Source organism: Larimichthys crocea, chromosome XVIII, assembly GCF_000972845.2.
Source record: "Larimichthys crocea isolate SSNF chromosome XVIII, L_crocea_2.0, whole genome shotgun sequence".
In the NCBI taxonomy this organism is placed as follows: Eukaryota; Metazoa; Chordata; class Actinopteri; family Sciaenidae; genus Larimichthys; species Larimichthys crocea.
The window spans coordinates 3007086-3024141 of NC_040028.1; the positions used below are offsets into that span (position 1 = coordinate 3007086).

Consider the following 17056-nt stretch of genomic DNA (forward strand, 5'->3'; position numbering starts at 1 on the left):
TCACCGTGTAGTCCATCTCCACCCTTGCCTGTCATTTAAAACTACGTAACCTCACCCTCCATCTTTAACTTTCACTTTTGTTTTCTGTGGAAGACTGTGGTGTCCGACAGCTCGAACGTCCTCTCTAAGTAAGGTAAGTTTGTGTGTTCTCTGTTCGTGTCTGTTTTCACTGCAGAAAAATACATCTTCAGAGAAATAGATGTCTCGTGACAAACAGGCTGTGTCTGACTGCCTCTGTTTGTCTCTTTGTTGACAGTTTCGTTCTCGTTCGTCGGGTCATGGCTGACGTCTTCGATAACTCGACGAATGGCCAGGTACGGTTTAATAATGGAGAAGAGAGCTCCTGACTTATCACACTTCTTCTTGATAACAGTTCTTACTTGTTGTCAGGTGGACGGTGGTCTGGATGAGGACCGACTCGAGGAGGCCTTGAAAGATCTGGAGACATGGAAGGTAAGAGACAAAATTCAAAATACTTCCCTTAGTTCAGCCACAGATTGTCTCTGGAATCAAACTCTTCAAATCCAGACAGTCCAGAACATTTCAGTCGTTTTCTTTTAGAACTGAAGTGACTTCAGGCTGAAATATGAACACAGCAAGTCTGGCCTGATCTGTCTCATATTCTATATCATGGACAGATAATAAACATTTATAATAAGCAATACTCAGACAGACAGCCAAGCAAACACCACTAACAGATTATAAATGTGGGGCATGTGCTTCAGTGAAAAATTCACTCCCAACTCCCTTTAATCCATAAATCTAACAATAAACAGGAATATTCATACTGCTGCAGAATCCCCTGCTCACGCCCAAGTACTCGTAGTCCTGTACTACCTCCACCTCCTCACCCATGATGGAAACTGTGCTCAGGTCAGACCTAGTCCTCCTGAAGTCCACAATCATCTCCCTCGTTTTGGCCACATTAAGGACGAGGTGGTTGCTCCTACTCCATGCCACAAAGCAATCAACCAGATCCCTGTCCCCTGAGTCCTCATCAGCGCTCCCAGCCAGGGACCTCACATTCCCCATCACAACCGTAGGAAGAAACAGCTTAAATTTCCTCCTCCTAGCTCTCCTTAAGACACCAGCCCTGCATCCCCGGCATCTCCTCTTCAACTCGTTGAGGATCTGTGGTCTTTCTCTGGTCAGCAGTTCAGGTTTGGAGAGCGCTAGCAGCCGGTCGCGAAAGTAAACAAAGCGACTACTGCCGCCATGGTTACCTGGCAGAACAAAAGTTGTAAGTGCCAGGAAAAACAGGGAAAAGCACCGGAGCCACACAATATCCACTCGGCCCAAAGCCATTCCACAAGAGTTGTATAAAAAAAGTGTTTAAGTAGAAAAAAACGCGACAAACTGAAGATAAGCGACAAAAAACACAAAACGCTTACGGGAGCTGCTGTAACAAGCTGCCACTAGTGTGGCGCCATGGCAAAAAAAAAAAGAAAAAAAAAAGTCAGGGGTTAGGGTTAGTCATATCTTTTAGATATGATGGTGCCTCACCATGAAGAGCTTTGTATAAAAGGAGAAGAATTTTAGCCAATACAAGGAAGCCAAAATGAGAGAGATGTGATCTTTGATCTTGGTTCCTGTCAGAACACAGAATTAGCTGCAAAGTCCTAAGAGACTTATTAGAGCAGCCTAATAACAAAGAGTTACAGTAGTCCAGCCTAGAAGTAACAAATGCGTGGACTAGTTTTTCTGCATCCGCCTGTGTTGCGGGAATTTTAAAGAAAAACCCTTGAATAAGGAGGACCAGATTCAAAGTATCAAAGTTTAAGTTTAATTTATTATTCTTGTACAAGAAGGAGCGTTTAACAGTGCAACACACAAAAGGGGTTACAGAGAAAAGGCTCCTCGACAGTTGGTTTTTATACACTCGATAATGGGCTGTCTTAACCCCTGCACATTGTTAACAGATAATTTGCATAATAGCATCTAAATGTTTTTCTTTTCCCCTAATCATTAGTCAGCATAATCCCACCCTAAATGTGACCTCTCACCTCTGTCTCTGACTGTTGTTCTGTTCTGGAATTCTTCTATTTATACATTCACCTGAACTTTACCTTACCCTGCCAGCCTCAGCAAAACATTTATAAAGGGAAGAGTCCTCAGGACATGTAATAAATAGGAACACACACACACATCGTATGATTTGAAACATCTGAATAGCAGTGTAATCCTAATTTTAATAATAGCTTGCGTCTGATTTTGGCGATGTTACGTAAGTGGAAGAATGCAGTCCTCGAAATTTGTTTTATGTGACGTTAAAGGGCAAATCCTGATCAAAAACAACTCCAGGATTCTTTACGGTGGAGCTGGAGGCCAGGGTGATCCCATCTAAAGTAACTAAGTCTCTAGAAAGAGAGTTTCTGAGGTGTTTGGGTCCAATTACAAGAACTTCAGTTTTGTCTGAATTTAACATAAAAAAATTGTAGGTCATCCAACTTTTTATATCCTTAAGGCATAACAATCGGCATAACAATGAAAATTAATGGAGTGATTCCTAATAATGTTCCCTAAAGGAAGCATATATAAACTAAATAGAAGTGGTCCTAGTACAGAACCTTGTGGGACTCCATGATAAACTTTGGTATGCATGGAGGATTCATCACTGATGTGAACAAACTGAGATCGATCTAAGAAATACGATTTAAACCAGCTTAGGGCGGTTCCTTTGATGCCAGTTTGATGTTCTAGTCTCTGTAAAAGAATTTGATGGTCAATGGTGTCAAATGCAGCACTAAGATCTAACAGGACAAGTACAGAGATGAGTCCTTTGTCTGATGCCATTAGGAGGTCATTTGTAACTTTGACTAATGTGGTCTCTGTGCTATGATGCACTCTAAATCCTGACTGAAAATCCTCAAATAGACTATTGTTATGGAGAAAGTCACACAGCTGATTAGCTACAGCTTTCTCAAGTATCTTAGAGAGAAAGGGAAGGTTTGATATCGGTCTGTAGTTGACTAAGACCTCTGGGTCTAGAGTGGGCTTTTTAAGAAGAGGTTTAATTACAGCTACCTACCTAGAGGTAAAACATCCTTGAGCAGCCTGGTTGGGATAGGGTCTAAGAGACAGGCTGACGGCTTAGATGAAGAAATTATTGAAGTCATTTGATGAAGGTCAATGGGAGAAAAACAGTCTAAATATATATCAGGTTTTACAGCTGTTTCCAAACTTGCTGTGTAAGAAGGCAGATCAATGCCTGTTGAGGGCAAGAGGTGATGAATTTTGTCTCTAATAGTTATAATTTTATCATTAAAGAAGCTCATGAAGTCATTACTACTTAGACCTAAAGGAATAGATGGCTCAGTAGAGCGGTGGCTCATCTGGTGATGTGCACTCATTCTTGAATTTGCTTTGCAGACTGTTTAGAAAGGGTTACCACTGTTACCATATGTTCACTCACTGTGGATGTAAACAGCATCAAAGTCAGCTGGAAGTCAGCACTTTCATTTCAGTTTCAGTGTGGTATTAATCCATGCAGGTAGTTTATTCATGCACAAAACAATGAAGGTGAATGGAATTTAGTTTGTGAAGTCAACATAATTAAAATATGACATGAAACATTTCTTTCTCTGTTAATGTGGTATCCTTCTTCAACATCTGGAATCTCTGCTGTAAGAACCAGTCTCAATGCAATCTTTTCTTTCTCATCTCTTCCTGCTTTGTCTTCAAGACTAAAGTAGAGAAAGCTGATGATGTGAAGGCCAGGCTGGTGTTGGAAAAACTGGAAGAAGATGACATCAAGACGAAAGCCAAGCAGGAGATGATGGCCTGTATCACAAAGCAAGAGGAGTATCAGAAGGAATTCACTGAAAGCCTTCAAGCAGTGAAGGTACAATCGTCTTTGTAACATGTGCAGGTTGTTGAGAAGTAATTAAAAAAAATAACAAGGAAGTAATCATTTCTTTAGGGGCAGCTGCTGAAGCCACACTTCTTCTTCGTTATGAAATCTCACCTATTACTCAGACTAACAAAATGTACTATTTGGTACGATGGTGGCACATTAACAACAAACGGGACTTGAAATATGCATTTTCAGTGTTTTACACATCACATTTTGTTTCTATTCACATTTTCACAGGGTTGTAAAATCTCTCATACATGCGTACTAGACTACCATACAATCAGCTCTATTTCACAATATATCTTACATGGTTTGTGTGCATCAATGTAAGCTTTGATTTTGGACTTGTTGGAGAGGGTGTGTTGACTCAGACTAAGCTAACGTTTGCTAGTGTTGCACACTGTTGATGCTGTAAGGAAGTGGAGAGAGAAGGCACTCGCCCACATAAACGTCACATTCTTGTCCTAATACATAAGTTAGCCCTTCTCTATTTCTGATGTCCCAGAAGGCTCTCCTCAGAGGTCTGTCCTCCACTTCTCATACATAATGGTGTCGCTTGACACAGTCTTGTATGCTCTGATGAGCAGATCATACTCACTGTCACTGCTATCTGTTCTAAAGATAAAAACATCTTTACTACATAAGTATATGCTTTGTACATCCCTCATTATATAGATTATGTATGTTCCAATCCACACAGGTGATTTAAGTATGGAGTTGTCAAAAGTATTAATACTTTGATACTTTTTGAAGTGTTTAAAACAGTAAAATCTCTCATTGTTTCAAACAATTTATAGAATTTCAATAGTATCGAAAATACTAAAGTTATTAAAAAAAACCCTGACAATCACACATTCCTGCTGCAGACACAGAGAGTGAATGTGTGTCAGTGTGTGTGTGGAAAAGAGAAGGGAAAGCGGGGTAAGCAGATTAAAGATGTGATGTGAGTGAACACTAAAATAAGGTGGAGAATTCAAATTGTGACATACCTACAGCTGTGAAATAAAGTCAACGTGGAAGTGCCAAAAAGTGCAGTTACTTAAACGTCCACTTAAAGCTGGCACCAGAAGTGATGCGTCAGCCTGGTACAAAAAACAGTTTTGGTCTCTGTAGCTAATTTCCCCGTTCATGACAACTGTACTGAGGGTGAATTTATATACAACTCACCTGTTCAAAAATTAAAGCTTTAAGGCTTCATTTCGCAGTCACAGAGGTTGATGCAGGGTTTACACATGAGATGTCATTGCTTTAAGTTGTGAGAAGGTATGCCAAAACCATGTGTTCCCAGTGACAGACTGTAAGTCACCTTCTTGAGGGCACAAAGGTTCAGAGGTCAAATCCCCTGCTGGTTGAATCCTACTTGCTAACAGTGTGGCAGTTCATACATGTTACGTGTTTTGAAATGCTTCTTGTCAGCTAAAAAGAAACAAGCATTCAAGTGCTCACCATCTGCCTGGGCACCCCATCATTGCTGCTTGCTGCTGTATTTTGACTTGACTCTCTTGACACAGGAAAAAATTCTGGAGCTTGGTAAACGGCGACAGGATTTGCTGGACAAACTGAAGAGATATCAAGCACAACTGGAGGCTAAACAGGCAGAGACCACCAAACTGAAGCAGAAATTTAAGGTGGGAATGAAGAAAGTGCTACGGACCATCCACAAGCCTAGAACAAGCCTAGCAATACATGTATCTAAAAATATAGCAATACACTAACATAATATAATAACATAATATGCAATAGCAAAAGCACAAATAAATAAAAAAAAACATTCATAACGTCACAGATGTAACTCACTGTGTTTCCCACCTGTCCAGATCTACGTCCAGATTCCAGACACAGAAGTGAAGTTCACGGGTCATATTGTCGAGGAGAGGGAGGATGACAGTCAGCCAATCAGAGGAGTGTTTGCCATCAGCCAAAGACCCACTGTGATTCTGCAGGGGGGACAGGCACTCATCACGTTTGAAGAGGAGAAAGGTACACATGACTTAATCTACGACTCCACTATGTGATCAAATGAAAAAATATATAAATATAGTGTGCAAGTGTGGAGTGCCATTCATTAGACATTTCCTTTATGTTAATGTGCCAAAAAAAAGAAGATTGTTTATGAGTGACAAATATAAAGTCTCTGTGTTAAGGAAAATATTTGTTTTCAAAAATATCCATTTCCATCACTCACTGGAAGAAAAACCTATGTGGCCTTCCCCTTAATTGTTTTTCTGCAGCCAGCATGAGTTACTGCTGTTCTGGAAATGTATGAAAGATCAGACTGAGTGTCTACTGTAAAGAATACATATCTCTGTCATGTTTTCTGTCTTCTAGTGGCTTCTCAGATCCTGAAGATTGCCACGTGCTCTGTGTCCTGTGACAACAGTCGTTTGGATGTGAAACCAAAAAGAATTATGATGGATCCTTCTGTTAAGCTTGAGGTACTTTTTTTCCCTTTTGTGCCGGGACAAGTAGTACACACACACACACACATACATTTTAAGTGTGTTTGTGGGTTCTGTTTCCATGAGCAGCAGCAAGGTTCTGCACATACTTTCCCAAACTAAACCTTGGCCTCCCTAAAAAGCCAAAGCTCAAAGACCACACAAACATGCTGCGTTGAGTCATTTGATGCATGTACGTTACATGTGAGGAATAAAATATCTCAAATAATTATCATTGTCACACACAAGGATAATAAAAGATAATATAAAGCATAATATGGCACATTATCACTGTAATTAGAATAATGACATACAGTCGGGTCTACAAGTCTGAGCTTCTGAGTAATTTAGTTCTAAAGGCCAGATGAATAAAACATGTGTTACAGTGCAATGTGTGTGTAACAAAACATAAAACAATCTGTGTCAGCCATGTGTAATAGCCGATGTTGCTCACTGATGATCTGCAGTCAGTATTGGTGATCATGACATCCCTGCACAAAATGTGTCCTCATCAGTGTCATCAGTGGCACTTTATTCAGATCAGAATTCAGTATGCACATTCATTGTGGTGACCATTAAAGATTCCCTTCTAATTACTGTGTGCTGTCATCAATGTAGGTCCATCTTGATGTTTCCAGAAAGGGTCTTTGCGTTTCCAACGTTCCCCCTTCTATGCCTGAGGAGAGAATGAAAGACCGACTGGAAATGAGTTTCTCCAGGCCAAGCAGAGGAGGAGGAGAGGTCAAGAGCGTGCAGTACAATAAGAACACTGGGACAGGACAGATCACTTTTCTCCTCCCTGGAGGTACAACTCTCATTCATTAAGACACCATGGTAGTTTATATGTGTCCTGCAGGACTCAGTGAATTTTGCAGTCTGTATTTAAGTCCTGATTTACTGATACAGAAGCCCATTAGAGAGACAGCTCCTGGTCTGAGAGACTATAACTCCAGACATATTCTGTATGGGAGGAAGAGTTCAGTACGCATAGTTCAGCAGTGGAATTTGTCTGCAAGTTCATGATTTTATCTGCAGTTCAATTTATTCCCAAACTGGACACCCTCCTGACCCAGGCTGCAATGGCAAAGCACCGCTCGGGTTCATATCAGGCAGACCATTCCTCCCAATCATTCCCCTACAGGTGGGTCCAGCCCCTCTCCAGGATTTTAGTTCTGGAATCAGTGCTATGTGTGGAGGTGAGCCCAACTACATCTAGCTGATAATGCTCCACCACACCAGCTCCTTTCCCGCCAGTGAGGTGACATCCCACATACCTACGATGCTCTACGATGCCTGGAAAAAGCACGTCCAGGTTCCCCTTGCCTGCCGCCCAGCTGGCAAATTAGCCGACCCCTAAGCCTCTCTGCATAGTTTTTACGAACCGGCACTCTGGGCTAAGGCCCATCCACTTTATCTGATCCCTCCCCTGGGACCAATTTGCCTTGGGAGACCCTACCAGGTGCTATTGTCCCGGAACACAGCTCCCAGGATCACTGCACAAATCCAACCTCCACGTTAATTCTTTGCCAATCATCTAAAGCTGTATGAACTCAATAACAGCATTCATAATCAGCCTCTGTTAACAAGTGTCCACCTGTTATTTAGCAACAACTACAATGATGCAAACTGTGACTCCAGCAGTTTGGTACAGTAAATACACTGCAAGTCACATCTGCTAAGAAACAGTTTCAAATGAAGTGCTGAAAATCTGTTTGTATAAATGTGATTTCACAAGAAAAAGCTACTATCTATATCATATTTAAACATCTTCAACCGTTTTCATAAATGATGATAATAGGAGGTTAGGTAGGTAGGTTAGGTCATTTCACAGATGGAACTAGATTTGTGAGGGACAAAAGTCCAGTTAGATGTTACAAAAAAAAGGATGCACCTGAATTAAGGTTTGTACAAAATCTTGAAAGTTTGGAAAATCCTTAATTTTCAAGTGTGTATATGTGTGTATACAGTATATGTGGGGCGGCTGTTGCTCACAGGCAGAGCGGGTCGTCCACTAATCAGATGATCGGCAGTTCGATCCCCGGCTCCTGCGGTATGCATGTCGAAGTGTCCTTGGGCAAGACACTGAACCCCAAATTGCTCCTGAAGGCTGTGCCATCGGTGTATGAATGTGTATGAATGGTCCACAAACTGATGAGCAGTTGGCACCTTGCATGGTAGCCAATGCATCAGTGTATGAATGTGTGTGAATGGGTGAATGAGATATGTAGTGTAGAGCGCTTTGTGGTCGGAGAATAGAAAGGCGCTATATAAGTACAGTCCATTTAACTATGTGTGTGTATATATATATATATATTATATATTATTTATTTATTTATATTTTATTTATTTATTTTTCTTACACACACACACACACACATATACATCTATATCTATGTGTTTGTGTGTGTGTAGTTGCTGAGAGCCTTGCTCTGAGAGGAAAGTACTGTGTGGATCTGGACTCTGAAGTGAATGTGCAGGTTGGACCCATTTACAAATACCAGCTGCGCAAGTTTCAGGTAAGATATCAGCACTAAGACTGGTCACAGGAATCACTCATACACAGCAGGCTCTCCACTCACAGCATATCATAGTAGTCACTAAGTACATTTACTCAAGTACTATCCTTTGTTTTAATGTACTTATATTACACTACATGACAATAATTCCCCTTGTTTATTGTGCTTACTGTTAGATTTGTCCAAGATGATTGTTTTGGTTTTTGAGTTTTTCAGTTCATACTTATTTTAGGTTTGATAGATTTGATGAGAGAATACACCAGTATGGCACTGATTCTTCAAATTAGTGTCCAGGTATAGAATATTCATCTGCGTGTTGATGTGTCTTTAATATCAGTACTGGGCACATTTAGTCTTTTACTTCACATTCCTGTGGTGTATTTGTGCCATTGCTGATCTTGATCACCTGTGCCGTGTTGAGTCAATTGTTAATCAGTGGCAGCATTTCTAACCGCTAAACTAATACTATTGCTGCCTACCAAATAAGGCAACCCACTCTGTATCACATCTTGGTTAGATGTCAGTTCTACCAAACTTATGATAATATGACAACTTAATCTATAGGTTTTCCTCCAAAAATGTCTTCAATAAACCTGACATCGTCTACCAACTGCCATTTGCTTTGTCTCAGCTGTCAACACATGAAACACTAACTTATATTCTCCGATCAACTGGCCATCAGTCCATACCATGTGACAGATCTCTGATCACTACTCAATATCCCAACAACAGTAACTGCAATTTATGTTGTAGCAAATTCATTACTATGGTCATTCATAAAGTCTGCACCTCTTTTAGCCATTAGTGAAGACTCCACACCTTCATTCCATTATTATCATGTTCATAACTATTAGAAAACCTAGCTGAAAATCCTTCATGGGTCAGTTTCTTTGAGTGAGAGCATAATATACTAGATAAGTTAAACTAAATAAGTTTAACTAGAAAATTTCTAAAGAAATTTTGAGTGTGCCTGACTCTGGACCCCTTGCCACCATACATTATTACTGACACTGCTCAGAAAATTCAGTACTAGAAAATTCCTGCAGAAATTTTGAGACTGACGAGTGGGCTGTTGCTGGGGGTCTGTATTCAAAAAGCACACCTCAAATAGTCATTTTTAACATGTTTATTTAGACACAGGAGCAGCTAGTGCTAGCAATTAACATTAGCATTAACATTAACATTACCATGTTAACATTACCATGTTAACATTAGCATGTTAATATTACCATGTTAGCACTGATGCGCTAGCAATTAACATTACCATGTTAACATTACCATGTTACCATTAGCAATTACCATTACCATGCTAACATTAGCATGTTAACACTGAAGCGCTGACGCGCTAGAAATTAACATTAGCATGTTAGCATTACCATGTTAACATTAGCATGTTAACGCTGATGCGCTAGCAATTATCATTAGCATGTTAACATTAACATGTTAACATTAACATGTATAAAATAAGGGGTATAAAATATAGAATATGGAGGGGAATGGATATGTACAGTACAGAAGTGCAAATCAGTGTCATAAAGTGTCATGTGCAAAGTTCAGTGCGATTGCTGGGTGGGGGGTTAATGTGATTTTTCGGAGTCCTTGGCCCTGTTGAAGAGGACAATTTCAGAGGGGTAGAAGCTTTTCCCGTGACGCGAGGTTTTGGTCTTTCTGCCAGAGGGGAGCAGCTGGAGCAGAGAGTGTCTAGGGTGGGAGTTGTCGGCCACAATCTTCCTCACTTAGCATTAGCATGTTAACATTAGCATGTTAACGCTGATGCGCTAGCAGTTAGCATTAGCATGTTACCATTAACATGTATTTAATTCCTAGTGGCTAATGTTAATTAGCATTAATTTTAGCATTGGTCGCTAATGTTTGCAAATAGTATGTCTTTACAGCTTGCGCTAACGCTCTGCTGTCTCTGTCTGCCATTTTACACAGACAGGTTCAAATGAAGTGCCAAGAACTACTAAAATGGCCACTCGGCTTCTGTCTGCTGGCCCCTCCCCCCTCTCCTCCTTCACGCAGGCTGAGGTTGCTAAGCAACCAGGACCAACTGTAATCAGGGAAGTAGTTACTGCACCTGTTAGAATGTCACTTAGAGACTGAGAGAAAATGCTGAGAACTCCTCTCGAACAGGAAGGACTTCTGGCCAAAACAGTAATTCCAATCATTGAATCGGCTTAACCTGAGGCACGATGAGACCTTCCTGATCGTTTTACATATTCGTTTTGTGTCGATAAATGAAGAAATGTGCCCTCAGGAGCAAGAGAGAGAAACGTTACTTCTGCCTTCCTCCAGAAAATTTCCCTCCTTTTTTAACATGGGAGTCTATGAGGCTGTTGGGGGGAGTAGTTGATCAATGAGTGCGTACGGAGCCAAAACTATATGTCTGACAGCTTTAGCAGGCGAATGTGAGTGAGACGACAAATTTTGCTACGTTTCTATGCTTTCAGGCATTTTGAGTGTGCGTGACTCTGACCCCGTCGTCCCCATGCATTATTACTGACACTGCTCAGCAAATTCAGTACTAGAAAAGAAATTTTGAGAGTGACGAGTGGGCTGTTGCTGGGGGTCTGTATCTAAAAAGCACACCTCAAATAGTAATTTTTAACATGTTTATTTAGACACAGGAGCAGCTAGCGTTTACATGCTAGCAATTAACATTAGCATGTTAGCATTAACATGTTAACATTAACATGTTAACACTGATGCGCTAGCAGTTAGCATTAGCGTGTTAGCATTAGCATGTTAGCATTAGCATGTTAACACTGATGCGCTAGCAGTTAGCATTAGCATGTTACCATTAGCATGTTAACATTAGCATGTAAACATTAGCATGTTAACGCTGAAACGCTAGCAGTTAACATTAGCATGTTAGCATTAGCATGTTAACGCTGATGCGCTAGCAATTACCATTAGCATGATAACATTAGCATGTTAACATTAGCATGTTAACGCTGATGCACTAGCAATTAACATTAGCATGTTGGCATTAACATGTTAACATTAGCATGTATTTAATTCCTAGTGGCTAATGCTAATTATCATTAGCATGTCAACGCGCTAGCTGCTCTGCTGTCTCTGTCTGCCATTTTAAACAGACAAGTTCAAATTAAGTGCCAAGAACTACTAAAATGGCTGCCGCTCGGCTTCTGGTGGCCCCTCCCCCTTCTCTTCCTTCAAGCAGGCTGAGGTTGCCAAGCAACCAGGACCTAATCAGCAGCAGCTGATCTGCACCTGTTAGAATGTCACTTAGAGACTGAGAGAAAATGCTGAGACCTCCTCTCGAACAGGAAGGATTTCTGGCCAAAACCGTATTTCCAATCATTGAACCGGCATAACTGGGGGCATCGCGTGCCCTTCCTGATCGTTTTACATAGTTGTTTTGTGTCGATAAATGAAGAAATGTGCCCTCAGGAGCAAGAGAGAGAAACGTTACTTCTGCCTTCCTTCAGAAAATTTCCCTCCTTTTTTAACATGGGAGTGAATGAGGCTGTGGAGGGGGGTACTCGATCAATTAGCCTGTATGGAGCCAAAACTATAAAAGAGACAGCTTCAACAGTGTTATCACTGCGATCACCTCGAATTTTCCTACATTTGAGGGGATAATCATGTCTGTAGCTGGGCATTTGAGGCCACGGTAGTCGAATCCGTTTTATTTTTTCACTGATCGTTCTCTCCCCTCTCCACTCTAGCGATGACATCACTCACTCTAGCTCTGGAAAGTTCTCGCAATACACACCCATTCATTTTTTGGCTTCGTTTTTCTGGATTTTTGGCAAAACCGTTTGCCGAAACTCTTAGAAAAGTCATAGCAATCGATTCCCGGCCGAGCCGCTCGTTTCGATACCCGTTTTGTGTATGTGCGACAAAAACTCTGGGAGGAGTAGCGTGACAAAAAAAGGGCGGAAGAATAATAATAAACGCGGTGGATAACATATAGTGTGCGCCTTGCACACACACTCAACTAGAAAATTCCTAAAGAAATTTTGAGTGTGCCTGACTTTGGCCCCGTCGTCCCCATACATTATTACTGACACTGCTCAGCAAATTCAGTACTAGAAAAGAAATTTTGAGAGTGACGAGTGGGCTGTTGCTGGGGGTCTGTATTCAAAAAGCACACCTCAAATAGTCATTTTTAACATGTTTATTTAGACACAGGAGCAGCTAGCGTTTACATGCTAGCAATTAACATTAGCATGTTAACATTAGCATGTTAACGCTGATGCGCTAACAGTTACCATTGGCATGTTAGCATTAGCATGTTGGCATTAGCATGTTGGCATTAGCATGTTAACATTAGCATTTTAGCGCGGATGCGTTAGCATGTTAACATTAGCATGTTACAATTAGCATGTTAACATTAGCATGTTAGCATTAGCATGTTAACGCTGATGCGCTAGCATTACCATTAGCCTGATAAACATTAACATGTTAACATTAGCATGTTAACGCTGATGCACTAGCAATTAACATTACCATGTTGGCATTACCATGTTAACATTAGCATGTATTTAATTCCTAGTGGCTAATGGTAATTATCATTAGCATGTTAACGAGCTAGCTGCTCTGCTGTCTCTGTCTGCCATTTTAGACAGACAAGTTCAAATTAAGTGCCAAGAACTACTAAAATGGCTGCCGCTCGGCTTCTGGTGGCCCCTCCCCCCTCTCTTCCTTCAAGCAGGCTGAGGTTGCCAAGCACCAGGACAACTGTAATCAGGGGAGCAGTTTGCACCTGTTAGAATGTCATTAGAGACTGAGAGAAAATGGTGAGACTCCTCTCGAACAGGAAGGACTTCTGGCCAAAACCGTATTTCCAATCATTGAACCGACATAACTGGGGCATCGCGTGCCCTTCCTGATCGTTTTACATAGTTGTTTTTGTGTCGATAAATGAAGAATGTGCCCTAGGAGCAGAGAGAGAAACGTTACTTCTGCTTTTCTCCAGAAAATTTCCTGCTTTTTTACATGGGAGTATTGAGGCTTTGGGGGGAGTAGTCGATTAGCGCGTCAGGAGCCAACAACTATATGTCTGACAGCTTTGGCAGGTGAATGTGAGTGATACACACAATTTGCTACGTTTTCTATGTATAAATCAGTGTCTGTAGTGGGGCATTTGAGTCCACGGTAGTCGAATCCGTTTTATTTTTTCACTGATTTTCTCCTGCTCCTCACTCTAGCTGATGATGTCACCCACTCTAGCAAAACATTCCGCACATACACACCCCTATAAACCCAGAAATTTGACTAAAAACTGCTCAACTTTGAGCGGTGTGTAGTGAATCCCTGAAGATAAGGGAAGCATACCTACGTATTAAAGTTTAAATGAAGTCTCTCGGTGAAAGTATGCCAGAGCAGTTAATTGTTGAAAATGTCTGTTGAAATGTATTTTTTTTCGGGCCTCCCCATTCATTCCCTATGGGAAATTTTTCGCATAATTCGCAATAAATTTGCGAAAAAACATGCGAAACTCTTAGAAAAGTCATAGCAATCGATTCCCGGCCGAGCCGGTCGTTTTGATACCTGTTTTGTGTATGTGCGACAAAAACTCTGGGAGGAGTAGCGAGACAAAAAAACGGCGTAAGAATAATAATAAGCGCGGTGGATAACATATAGTGTGCGCCTTGCACGCACACTCAATAATAAGCGCGGTGAATAACATATAGTGTGCGCCTTGCACGCACACTCAATAAGCGCGGTGGATAACATATAGTGTGCGCCTTGCACGCACACTCAATAAGCCCGAGAGGTTTTAAAGAGTGTGCTCTTTCAGGCACACTCAATAAGCGCGGTGGATAACATATAGTGTGCGCCTTGCACACACACTTAATAATAAGCGCGGTGGATAACATATAGTGTGTGCCTTGCACGCACACTCAATAATAATAATAATAAGCGTGGTGGATAACATATAGTGTGCGCCTTTCACGCACACTCAATAAGAATAAGCGCGGTGGATAACATATAGTGTGCGCCTTGCACACACACTCAATAATAATAAGCGCGGTGGATAACATATAGTGTGCGCTTTCAGGCACACTCAATAATAAGAACAATAAGCGCGGTGGATAACATATAGTGTGTGCCTTGCACGCACACTCAATAATAATAATAAGAATAAGCACGTGGATAACATATAGTGAGCGCTTTCAGGCACACTCAATAAGCACAGTGGATAACATATAGTGTGCGCTTTCAGGCACACTCAATAAGCGTGGTGGATAACATATAGTGTGCGCTTTCAGGCACACTCAATAATAAGCGCGGTGGATAACATATAGTGTGCGTTTTCAGGCACACTCAATAAGCGCGGTGGATAACATATAGTGTGCGCCTTGCACGCACACTCAATAAAGATGTAGGGTAACATTAGTGTGGGAGCCCTTTGGGCACCCACACCAATAAAGATTTGGATAACAATGGTGGTGCCCTTTGGGCACCCACACCAATAAGCAGAATAAGAATAAGCGCGGTGGATAACATATAGTGTGCGCTTTCAGGCACACTCAATAACTACGCCCAATCAAACCCAATATCAGGAATGTTTAGAATATTTTAAATATGGATTAAAACTTATGTTTTTACCTCCACAGCACACAGATCTCTCCTGTTGTATATGCTAAAGTATCCATACTTCAGTACTTCATGATGTGTTTAGAGACTTTCAGTACCAGAACTGCAGGTTGTAAAAAAACAAAGATCCTATTTAGTGTGTCTCTGACTTGGCGTGATATCAAAGGAGGTATTGAGTATCATATTTCAGACTAGCATTAAATTTCATTTTAAAATTCTGGTGTTGTGAAAACCTTAATATGTACTGTATTGAGATGTTTTTTTCATTTAGTCTAATATTGTTTTCTTGCACTGATTAAACTGATTAATATAGTCTGGGGAAATATTGCACTTTTTACTCAGTTACATTTATCTGACAGCTGGGGTTACTGATTTTATGTTGTTTGTAATTTAGCTTGAAAAGTAACATTGTTGTTGACTCACAGTGAGGATTTTTATTTCAACATCTTGTAATTTGTTTCAACATTAATGTTCAGAATTTCCTCATCAATCTCCTCATGTGACTCTAAAGAGGAGAAAGAAGCTGTGTAACTGTGCAGAGTAATGATGAAGCTGATGTTGGTGATTTGTTTCAGACCTTCTGTGGCTCTTCAATGCGAACCATCCTCCTGGATGACATCAAGGACATGGGCGATGAGGAAGACGTGCAGGACTATCTGGAAATCCACTTCCAGAAGCCCAGTAACTACGGCGGCGAGATAGAGTGTATCAAGTACATCTCCAGAGGGAAAGCTCTGCAGGCCGTCTTCTGTGAGGACATGGTGGAGACGGACAACTGACTTTAACCAGCACGATACTGGACAAAAAGCCTATTCAGTATCATCACTGTAGGATACTGGAGAAATGTCTTCTTCTATGCTTTGAGAATTTTAGAATTAGGGTTAACCCTCAAATATTAAAATCTTAAATGATTCATCCATCATGTGACTTTGTTATCTGACATTAGAAAAATAAGAAAGGAAGAATATCTTCTGTAAGAGATTGTACTATAATCTTCACCACATTGTCCTTGGGCACTTTGTTTTCTGTGTGATAGCCACAACTCTATGGAATAATTATGTATTCTATTTACTTCACTTGTTTGGTACTCAATCATCCTTGCATATATATAGCCTGGATTATATGGCTAACAAGTAAAATGCATCAAATAGTAACATCTTTGTTTCATATTGCTTATTGCTTACAAATAAAAAAAAATCTCTATGAGTGTTGTGATCTCTTCTTCCAAAAAGGTTTGTCTTTCTCCTTTGGTCCATGGCTAATTATGGCTCTTTTGGTCCTTGCTGCCAACACGGAAATTAAATAAAATATGAAGGTATGAAAAATACAGAATTAACAATTAAAATAATGATACATAAATAAAAACAATAGTAACATACACATATGAAAATAAATAATAAAATACAAAAAATTAAGTAAGAGAGAAAGTGGATATGGGATTATAATAAGATAGTAGAGGGGCCCGTGTTTCATAGAATTTTTGGGTTGACCCTCTAATGCAATACTTTATCTTTTCCAACTTTAAGAATAAAATCAAGTCTTTCATCCAGGAGAAGGATTTGGGTGGATGTGCTGATTTCCACTCCAACAGAATTCTTCTCCGGGCACATTTTTAATTTTATTTGTCATTGCTGAGCCCTCCCCTGAACATTCTCATTGACTATTTCTGGGCATAT

The 17056-nt window shown here is 40.6% G+C and overlaps 1 protein-coding gene across 1 annotated transcript; it reads left to right on the forward strand.

Moving 5' to 3' along the window:
• The first annotated feature begins 40 nt into the window (after positions 1-40).
• On the forward strand, positions 41-16587 carry nmi (N-myc (and STAT) interactor). The gene is made up of 10 exons (XM_010754602.3): positions 41-128; positions 257-314; positions 391-453; positions 3683-3841; positions 5365-5481; positions 5671-5833; positions 6182-6288; positions 6910-7096; positions 8704-8807; positions 15956-16587. The coding sequence occupies exons 2-10, from the start codon at positions 279-281 to the stop codon at positions 16157-16159; spliced, it is 1140 nt and encodes a 379-aa protein (XP_010752904.1). The 5' UTR covers positions 41-128; positions 257-278; the 3' UTR covers positions 16160-16587.
• The last annotated feature ends 469 nt before the right edge of the window (positions 16588-17056 follow it).

Coding starts and splice junctions, on each gene's coding strand:
- nmi (XM_010754602.3), top strand. CDS start 279: ATGGCTGACGTCTTCGATAACTCGACGAATGGCCAG. Junction 5,834..6,181: donor CACGTTTGAAGAGGAGAAAG/GTACACATGACT, acceptor TCTGTCTTCTAG/TGGCTTCTCAGATCCTGAAG. Junction 6,289..6,909: donor ATCCTTCTGTTAAGCTTGAG/GTACTTTTTTTC, acceptor TCATCAATGTAG/GTCCATCTTGATGTTTCCAG.